At 47.5% G+C, this 9,541-nt stretch overlaps 1 protein-coding gene and 1 long non-coding RNA gene across 3 annotated transcripts in view; one reads left to right on the top strand and one right to left on the bottom strand.

The window, feature by feature from the left end:
* lamb2 (laminin, beta 2 (laminin S)) overlaps window positions 1–9,422 on the top strand; it is a 31,630-nt gene extending 22,208 nt beyond the window's left edge. The window contains exons 19-35 of one of the 2 annotated variants that reach the window (XM_029124022.2): window positions 20–163; window positions 991–1,222; window positions 1,307–1,476; window positions 1,726–1,761; window positions 3,415–3,639; window positions 3,759–3,976; window positions 4,068–4,164; window positions 4,271–4,643; window positions 5,518–5,702; window positions 5,787–6,028; window positions 6,248–6,451; window positions 6,600–6,744; window positions 6,865–7,072; window positions 7,241–7,382; window positions 7,464–7,640; window positions 8,130–8,289; window positions 8,531–9,422. In XM_029124022.2, coding sequence (XP_028979855.2) covers window positions 20–163; window positions 991–1,222; window positions 1,307–1,476; window positions 1,726–1,761; window positions 3,415–3,639; window positions 3,759–3,976; window positions 4,068–4,164; window positions 4,271–4,643; window positions 5,518–5,702; window positions 5,787–6,028; window positions 6,248–6,451; window positions 6,600–6,744; window positions 6,865–7,072; window positions 7,241–7,382; window positions 7,464–7,640; window positions 8,130–8,289; window positions 8,531–8,667 — 3,095 coding nt within the window. In that variant the 3' untranslated portion in view covers window positions 8,668–9,422. The remainder of the gene's footprint in view (window positions 1–19; window positions 164–990; window positions 1,223–1,306; window positions 1,477–1,725; window positions 1,762–3,414; window positions 3,640–3,758; window positions 3,977–4,067; window positions 4,165–4,270; window positions 4,644–5,517; window positions 5,703–5,786; window positions 6,029–6,247; window positions 6,452–6,599; window positions 6,745–6,864; window positions 7,073–7,240; window positions 7,383–7,463; window positions 7,641–8,129; window positions 8,290–8,530) is intronic. The other variant, XM_029124023.2, reaches the window with a different exon arrangement.
* On the bottom strand, window positions 2,028–3,393 carry LOC109616433. Its single transcript, XR_002197569.3, has 2 exons — window positions 2,692–3,393; window positions 2,028–2,463 (listed from the first exon to the last, which is right to left on the bottom strand). It is a non-coding gene; the product is annotated as an uncharacterized LOC109616433 (long non-coding RNA).
* Window positions 9,423–9,541: the final 119 nt, after the last annotated feature.

Raw genomic sequence — 9,541 nt, forward strand, 5'->3', positions numbered from 1 at the left:
ACTTCGCTCTTCTTCCCAGCATGCCAGTGTGACCCACAGGGCTCAGTCAGCTCGGTGTGTGACATACGTGGTGGTCAGTGTCGCTGTAGGCCAAACATTATCGGACGTCGCTGTGACAAGTGTGGTCCTGGAACCTATGGTTTTGGACCGGCAGGATGTAAAGGTGAGTGTCCTAACCCCACACCCGCACTCCTGTTCTTATCCAGTCAGGGGTCACCAACCTTGTGCGCATGTCCCCAATAATGGTGTAAACTGGAAGACATGAGTCTGATGCACACAGGGTTATCTTTCACTTTCAGAAGCTAAGCTACAACCGTTTAAGTAAAGGATTCTGTTACTGTAAATAGATGACAGTCACTATTGTTGGATCAAATCTATTTCTTTAAAAAAATAGAATCTATAATTAAATAGAGAATTAATATAAATCATCATAACAAAAGAGATTTGGTAGGGGAATAACATTTCAGGAAATCAGGTTTATTTATTTATAAATAGATACATTTTTTCTCCTGATTTATTTTACAAAAAAATCCAGAGAAACCTTGCTTTTCGACTTTTTTGGAAAGGAAAAAAAATGTGCACAGGTCTCTTCATTTTTACCAGAGCTGTATTTTATTTTGTAATTATGAAATAACTCTAACCCAGTTAGGCAAACCAATGTACTGGTGGCACCCCCTGCTGGCTGATTACCTCATCCTCTCCCTCACCCCTCTTCATCTGCTCCCATACTCTCTCTCCCTATCCCTCCTCTTCTCCCTGTCCCTCCTCTTCTCTCTCCCTGTCCCTCCTCCTCTCTCCGTATCCCTTCTCTTCTCTCTCCCTGTCCCTCCTCCTCTCTCCGTATACCTCCTCTTCTCCCTCCCTGTCCCTCCTCTTCTCTCTCCCTTCCCTCCTTCTCTCTCTCCTGTCCTTCTCCCCTCTTTCCATGTCCCTCCTCCTCTCACTCCTGTCCCTCTTCTTCTCTCTCCCTGTCCCTCCTCCTCTCTCTAGCCTGTGAATGCAGTCTGGAAGGTGCCGTCACTCGGTTTTGTGACCAGCAGACCGGCCAGTGCCCGTGTCGCCATGGTGCGTATGGCCAGCGCTGTGATGGCTGCCACGCGGGACACTGGGGTTTCCCCAACTGTAAACCATGCGTGTGCAATGGACACGCAGAGGAGTGCCACCAGAGGACCGGAGCCTGTGTCAACTGCCGAGACAACACCGGAGGGGACAAATGTGACCGGTGAGACACCACGTCCCCAGGGGGAGTCTGGGAATGGAAAGAAGTCCATGTCATTGACAAGCCTACTGTTACTGTTATTTCTAGGTGTGCCAATGGTTTCTATGGCAACCCGGTGCTGGGCACAGGCAGCGGTAACCAGTGTCGACCGTGCCCCTGCCCAGATGGTCCCAACAGCGGACGGCACTTTGCCGCCTCCTGTTACCAGGACACCCGCAACAGACAGGTGGTCTGCAACTGTAACCAAGGTTACACAGGTACAGCCCGCACCTCCATTTGTCCTTCCTCGCTTCTCTTCTTCTTTAGGCAGGGGAAGCAGGTGACGAACAGTTTGATCGGGTCGGTGTCAACTAAGGGTTGATGATGCCCTGGAAAATCTCTGTAGTGTGACAGTCCAAGCCTGGTGGGTCATTTGGTGAATAAGGACACTGTAGACACTGTTAGAGTCCCACGTGCCAGGAAGGAATGATGATGTGTTGTTTCCTCCCTGACCCAACCTGGCATAGGGGGGATGGTTAAGCGCTCCGAGGGTTCCTTCAAGCGTGAGTAATGATGATGGTGAATCCCCAACCTCCTAATCACCCCCCTGCTCCTGGCATGGCCTCAGCACCTCACACACAAACGCCGCTACGACCCAGTGACCTGCTGCCTCAAAGTAGATGGAGCTCCCAAGGACTGACACCAAATCAGTTCCGAACCACTGTATTGTAACATAAACTGAGTTGGGTGACTGACACTGCGTCTGGGTTAGCGTCTTCAGTATCTCCTGCGTAGAACAACTATATTGTTGTACAACTATAATTTTGGGGTTATGTAGGAATCAGGTGTTGCAGGTGAGGAAGGATGGGAAGGGTCTAGATCAACAAGTGAAGAGCCTGACTAATGGTGGGTTTCCCTCAGGGCCAGACACTTTTTCTGTTATGTGGTTGGTGAATTAGCAACAGCACATGTTGTCGGCTATACACTAGAAGCAGCAGAGCATACCTGTCTTTGATTCTGCACTCTAGTGTGTCTACTTTTAAACTATTTGATCCTCTCCTACAAAACCACCATACTCCTGGCTCTTGCCTCAGCCAAATCATAGGAAATCTCCACACATTACTGGTGAAAACACAAAACTCTACACCAACCTATGGCCCTCTCTCATCCACTGTGAGACTACACCAACCCATGGCCCTCTCTCATCCACTGTGAGACTACACCAACCTATGGCCCTCTCTCATCCACTGTGAGACTACACCAACCTATTGTCCTTTCTCATCCACTGTGAGTCTGCACTATCCTATGGTCCTCTTTCATCCACTGTGAAACTACACCAACCTATGGCCCTCTCTCATCCACTGTGAGACTACACCAACCTATGGCCCTCTCTCATCCACTGTGAGACTACACCAACCTATGGCCCTCTCTCATCCACTGTGAGACTACACCAACCTATGGCCCTCTCTCATCCACTGTGAGACTACACCAACCTATCGTCCTTTCTCATCCACTGTGAAACTACACCAACCTATGGCCCTCTCTCATCCACTGTGAGCCTGTGACAGAAACATCTTCACTCTGCATTTATTCTTCTTTAGATGCATGCAATCAGCTTTTTCTGATGTGCTTTCTGATGAATCACAATGGGAGTTTCTGCTACTTACTTTGGATTTCACAGACAGGAGGAAACAAAGACATAAAGACACAATTAATAGTCGAGTATCCCTCCCTTCCTCTTAATCCAACCTTGAAAGATGTGGGCTCTCTGTGAGAACTGCTAATCGTTCACAGTCTGCTAAAAGACTGAACATAATCTGCTTTACAACAGTGTGATCAAAGAGATCCTCACTAATCCCTGTTAATCTCCTGGCTAACCGTCTCCCTTTTAACCCAAGTAATAACACTGCACAATCAAATATACCAAAAATATAGACGCTATTTACAGTAGGAGTAACATAACTATAGCAACTTTACTGATAGTCCTCAAAGTGAGTTTTACACACAGCACATGACTCTGTCTGCCTGAAGAAGCTGTACGCGTGTTGCTTCAGCCCAACAGGAAGACAATTGGAAATACTTGGAAATACGGAGGCAGTTTTTTCACTCTCATTCATCCAATAAATACCTCAAAAAGCGATATTCCACTTTCCACCCATTTCCTTTGAAAAATGTCCTTCCCTTTCAATCAGCCTTTTTTGTCCTATTGGTTACAGGTCCCCGCTGTGACCAGTGTGCACCTGGCTACTTTGGTAACCCCTCTCAGCCAGGTGGGCAGTGCCAGCCGTGCAGGTGCAGCAACAACATCGACAAGTCGGACGCCGAGGCGTGTGACCGGAGAACAGGAGAGTGTAAGAAGTGTCTCTACAACACCGAGGGACCGGAATGTGGTGTGTGCAAGAGTGGTTACTACGGCGAAGCATCCCGGCGCAACTGCAGGAGTGAGTGACTGCCGAAGTGTTGCCGGTCTTTACCGAGGAAAAAAGAACGCAACCTGCAAAACTGGGACGATGGTAACCGTAGTGTCGTTGAATTGACCCTCTCCTGAATGTGTCGTCAGAGTGCACCTGTAACTTCCTGGGCACAGAGCGTAACCAGTGTACGGCGAGGGATGACTGTGTGTGCCAGCGTTCCACGGGGCAGTGCCAGTGTCTGCCCAACACCATCGGCCTGACGTGTGACCACTGCAAGCCCAACTCCTGGAACCTGGCTAGTGGCCGCGGCTGTGAGGCCTGCGGGTGTGACCCCAACAACGCTGTCAACCCGACATGCAACGAGGTGTGTGTGTGTGGTTTAAACACTGAGGTGCTTTATATAACACAATTCTCCTCAGTGCTCCTTGCTCACATTTGCCCTCTTTGTGCCACAGTTCACCGGAAAGTGTCAGTGTCGTCGAGGATTCGGTGGGAAGACTTGCACTGACTGCCAGGAGAACTACTGGGGAGACCCCCGGGTCCAGTGCCGAGGTCAGTATCCGCAGTGACCTCAAGTTACTGGTTAGTCATACCTTTGCCACTGTCAGCAGTAGATATGCACTAACCATGCCTCACTTCCTTGGTCGGCCTCTCCCAGCCTGTGACTGTGACCCGCGAGGAATAGAGACCTCCCAGTGTGACCAGAAGACTGGCCACTGTGTGTGCCAGCAGGGGGTGTCGGGCGTGCGTTGTGACCAGTGTGCCCGGGGCTTCTCGGGCCAGTTCCCTAACTGCCAGCCCTGCCACCAGTGTTTCGGGGACTGGGACAGGGTGGTTCAGGATCTGGCTGTCCGCACCAAGAGCCTGTCGGACCGGGCTCTGGAGATCCAGACAACAGGTCTAACTGGAGCCTATGAGAAAGCCTTCAGAGACCTGGAGGATAAGCTGGCACTGGCCCAGGGCATTGTCAACGCCCGCAACACCACCGCGGAGGGAGTGGCGGTCTTAATGGAGCTCATTGAAGACCTCAGGTATAAGGCGTACACTGGTACAGTATATAACAATACACACTGATGCTGTATAGAACAATGCAAATGGATACAGGGGGGTTGTGTTGGCGGGCAGGGACTCTGCTATCCTTGCTTTAAGGGAAGGTTAACTCAAGCCAGGACAGGCTAGAGCTTTGACCAGGCTGAGCAGAAGCTGCCCTCCTCTATGGTGGGTTGGCCAAATGACTAGTGGATGCAGACCGTTCAGTCCGGATCAATTTACCATAACTCGTTTGAGTTTTGTATTTTTTTTCTTTTTTTCTAATTCATAAAATAATTACCTCTTTTTCTTTTCCCAATTTTGTGATGTCCAATTTCTAGTTCAGACCTTGACTTATCACAGCAACTCCCGGTGGACTCAGAAAAGTAGTAGATCAAGAAATGGTGTATCAGTAATATGACTCTTCAAGCTGTTCGGTTTCTTTTTCCCACTACTCACTCAAATCGTAGGTTCACTGAGTCAGAGGAAATGCTTAACTAATGACCTCAGCGTGTTGGCATTCAGTCTGCCTGACGGAGCGCTGGAACGCTGTGCCGGTCCCCGCCATCACCACCAGCCTGGTGTCGTGAAGGACACCGCCAATTGGAGTCTCCCGGTCTGGACTGGCTGCGACACACCCTGGTGTAGTGATGTCTCACACTAGTGCCTTGGACCTCTGTCTCCCTCCCATCCACACCTGACAGCATTGAGACTGTCCCTTTCTTTGCTGGACCCCAGGGCACTAGGTGTGCCATGACCCGGATTCAAACTCCTGGCTGCAATGTCACAGCTGTACTCTGAGGCAGGGACTTAGACCAATGGACTGGACTCCATTTTTGTTGTTTAACTGTTATTTCCTGACCCTTTCCCATTCAGGTCTCAGATAGGGGAGACCACAGATATATTGAATCATCTGGAGGGAGACCTGACCAGTGTCCAAAACAGTAACGTTGATGCCAGTAATGAGCTCAGTGCTCTGGAAAGAGAGGCCAAGGAGCTGAATCTGACCTCAGATCAGCTCCACCGTCAGCTAGACATCCTCAAGAACTCCAACTTCCTGGGTGAGCGGAGGCTTACCTTATTTCTTCCTTTATTTATAGTATTAATGTGTTATTCTTATGATCTGGTGCATCTCTTTACCTCAGGTGCATATGACAGCATCCGTATCTCCTATAACAAGTCCCGTGACGCAGAGAAGCGAGCTAACCAATCCACCACCACCACACCCAGCACTGTCAGCCAATCAGCGGATACACGCCGCAAGACAGAACGCCTCATCCTTGCCAAGAAAGATGAATTCAACCGCAAGAATGCAGCCAACAAGCGAGCACTAGGGGACCTCAGTGCTAAAGCACAGACTCTGGACATGAAGAAGATCAATGAGAAGGTGAAGCAGGCATCCTCAATATCTGACAATTTTACATGCCTTATTATCAAACTGTAACCTCACAGGTGCATATCTAACAAATTGCAAACATTTCCTGCTGCATTCTGTGTAGGCCTTGCTTAACACAATGTCCAGCAAATTGACTGGCATATATGGGTATATATAATGTCTGAAAATGTTTGAATCCAATAAATGTTCCACCCTCATCTCTTTGACCAGGTCTGTGGGGCCCCTAACAATGGCCCTTGTGCAGACAGCCCTTGCGGAGGGGCAGGTTGCCGTGACGACGAGGGTAATAGGCACTGCGGAGGCCTGAACTGCAATGGTGCTGTAGCAATTGCCAACACTGCCCTGGAAAGATCAAAACACGCGGAGAAACAGCTGAACAAAGCCATGGGGGAGGTGGAGGAGCTTTTCCACAAGGTCAGTGGAGATAAAGTGCATGTTAAAGCCCATCGGTTCGGCAGGAAACACTCCAAGACCCGGTACTGGTGTGGGGCCCAATGGTTGGGAAACCCTACGGTTCTTGATAACAGTTCTCTCTGGTCTTTTGTATACTTCTGCTTCTCAGGTGGCGAATGCCAAGACCAAGGCAGAGGAGGCAAAGGATAAAGCCCAGGCCGCTCTGGAAAAAGCCACCAACACCAAGAACAAGGTGGAGCGCTCCAACAACGACCTGCGGGACCTCATCAAGCAGATCCGGGACTTCCTCATGCGTTAGTTGGCGACTAGGAAAAGGAAATGTGACCCAACAGGACCATCATGATGATCATAATTAAGTAGTAACTTTTAATATATGTCCAAAATCTCTGAATATCTTTTCTGTCTCCTTGAAGAGGAGGGTGCTGATCCTGACAGTATTGAGACAGTGGCTAACCGCGTCCTGGAGCTTTCCATCCCGGCCTCACCCCAGCAGATCAAACATCTGGCAGAGGAGATCAAGGACCGGGTCCAGAGCCTCTCCAATGTAGATGCTATTCTGAAACAGACGCAGGACGATGTGCGCAAAGCAGAGCAGCTGCTGAAGGAGGCAAAGAAGGCTAGGTGTGTGTAACTTTATGCTTTATTGGATGGAAAATGTATAAACTATATAGTGAGTGTGCCACCATAGGTCCCAGAAGGTTATAGGTAAAAGCTTTATCAAATCATAGAGAATGGGCTAGCACAGCAAAACTAAAAACGGATTCTAATGTGTTTATTTCTGTTCTGTAGGAATCGGGCAGAGCAGGTGAAATCTACAGCAGAAACAGTAAAACAAGCACTTGAGGATGCTAAGACAGCCCAGGCTGCAGCGGAGAAGGCAATACAGCGGGCGAGGGCTAATATTGGGAAAACAGAGGACCGGCTAGCACAGGTACTTTAGAGGACACTGCCTGCACACTGTGTGATGTGATGAGGGGATACTACATTCCTAATGTGTTTTCTCTACAATCAGATCGAGTCTGAGACCTCCAGCAGTGAACATGACCTGAATGATGCAATGGACCGCCTTGGTCGTCTCGGCCGGGAGATTCATGCTCTGAAGCTCAAACGGGCCAACAACAGCGTGGCAGCGGCTAGAGCCGAGGAGACCGCCACGATGGCACGAGACAAAGCCACAGAGGCCAAGCAGGTGTGTGTGTTTTTGTTTTGCTATACATGTGAGTACCAAAACTCCCTGCAACGATAACAAAACAAGTACAAATGTATATTGGGACATTTATCTGGTCCCCGTGAAGAAAATATAGGCTTAGGGGTTAGTTTTAGGTAAATATCAATAACTGAATAACTTTCGTACGAAAGTTCATAATTTTAATGATATGTCTTCCTTAGGATACGTGGAGATGTAATACTTATGTGGGGATAGGGTAGACATTGGGGTGGTTTGCGGACATAAGGGTGGTTTTGTAGACACGGATTGAGCCTAGACTTGCCCTAAACCTGAAACCAGCCCTTAAGGTTTAGGGTTATGAGGTATGTTTAAGGGTAAGGCTAGGACTTTTTGGATCCTTACAAAGATAGTAAAACCTCAAATGTGGTGTGTCTGTGTGTTGTGTTTTTGGGTGTATTTGTAACTTCAATACTGTTTCTGTTACTGATTACCCTGTCTTTTTCTTTTTAGATATTAGATGGTGAGCTGACAGATAAGTATCACACAGTGCAGGAGTTGGTGGACCGGAAAGCTAAGACTGTCCAGGAGGCCAAGAAGAAAGCAGAGCGCTTGAGAAATGAAGCCAAGGACCTACTGAAGGACGCTCAGAACAAGCTCCTAAGACTAGCAGGTGTGTGGGAGGCACCCTTGAGGGAACTGGGATTCCTTTGTTTTAGGATAGCATTGCTTTAACACAAGCTAATATTGTAGAATATCTTGGGCAACATTGCCATCTTGTGGCTAATACGTTTCACTGTATTGTGTGAATTGCTCTGATGGTGGTTTTCTCAAACCATAGAGCTAGCAGGTCAATGTCAGGCAGCCAGTTGTGGTTATTCTAAAAACTTACTTGATATACTTCATATCCACAGAACTAGAAAAAGGCTATGAAGAGAACCAGAAAACACTGGAGGGCAAAGCCCGGCAGCTGGACGGCCTAGAAGACAAGATGAAGGCTATTCTTAATGACATCAACAAGCAAATCCAAATCTACAACACCTGTCAGTAAAAGCTAGGGCTTGACTTGTCAAACCAAGAGTGACTGCTGACAAAAATTCTGCGTTTACTCAGGTAGCCCAGTTTGGATATTTTGTTTTTTTTCACCAATCAGATATGCTCTGAAAAAAAAGATAATGTGAAAAGATGTTGGGACTGTTTGAAAGATCAGTTTCTGAAAAAAGAAATTGGTCCACCTGTGTAAATGCAGCCTTTGTGAAATGACTACTGTTTTACCCTGCTGACCCTGTACACCAGGGTACCTCTATCTAGCCAGATCCACTCTGTTTTTTCCATTCTAACCACCCAATCAAGGTCTGCTTTAGACCTGGGACACAAGATGGGTGTAAAAAAACAACAGGCTCCAACCTTCTAAGTGTTGAATACCCTACAGTACAGTATGCTCTCTAGAGGGGAGTATTGCATCTAAAGCCAGGTGCCTGTCAGATTACACTGTTTAATCATGCTGATTGTGAGATTGTCAATGTATTGCTGTGTGACATTCAGCTGAAGAATAGAGGTACCTCCACATGAAGGTTCATAAAACATATGTCATATCTTTTGCACCAAAACTAAAAGACACTGCCACATTGTATGTAAGATCAAGAATGCCAAAAAATAACTTATGAATAGGCCTACAATAGTTTCAGTAAACAATGAATACATGTTGTTATGCATACCGCACTCATAAATGGTAGATATTGTTTGTTTTTTGTAATTGAGAGAAAACAGTTTTGGGAATACCTGAAAATAAACTTTCAAAAACCATTTCTACCAAAGTCTTTGGAAACTGAAATTGTGTTACTAACAATATCACACCCACAATAAACATGCATTGCAGATGCAATAGTGTAGCGAGGCAACTATAAAGATACTTGTGCAGTTTC

Source organism: Esox lucius, chromosome 12 (assembly GCF_011004845.1).
Source record: "Esox lucius isolate fEsoLuc1 chromosome 12, fEsoLuc1.pri, whole genome shotgun sequence".
Lineage (NCBI taxonomy): Eukaryota > Metazoa > Chordata > Actinopteri > Esociformes > Esocidae > Esox > Esox lucius.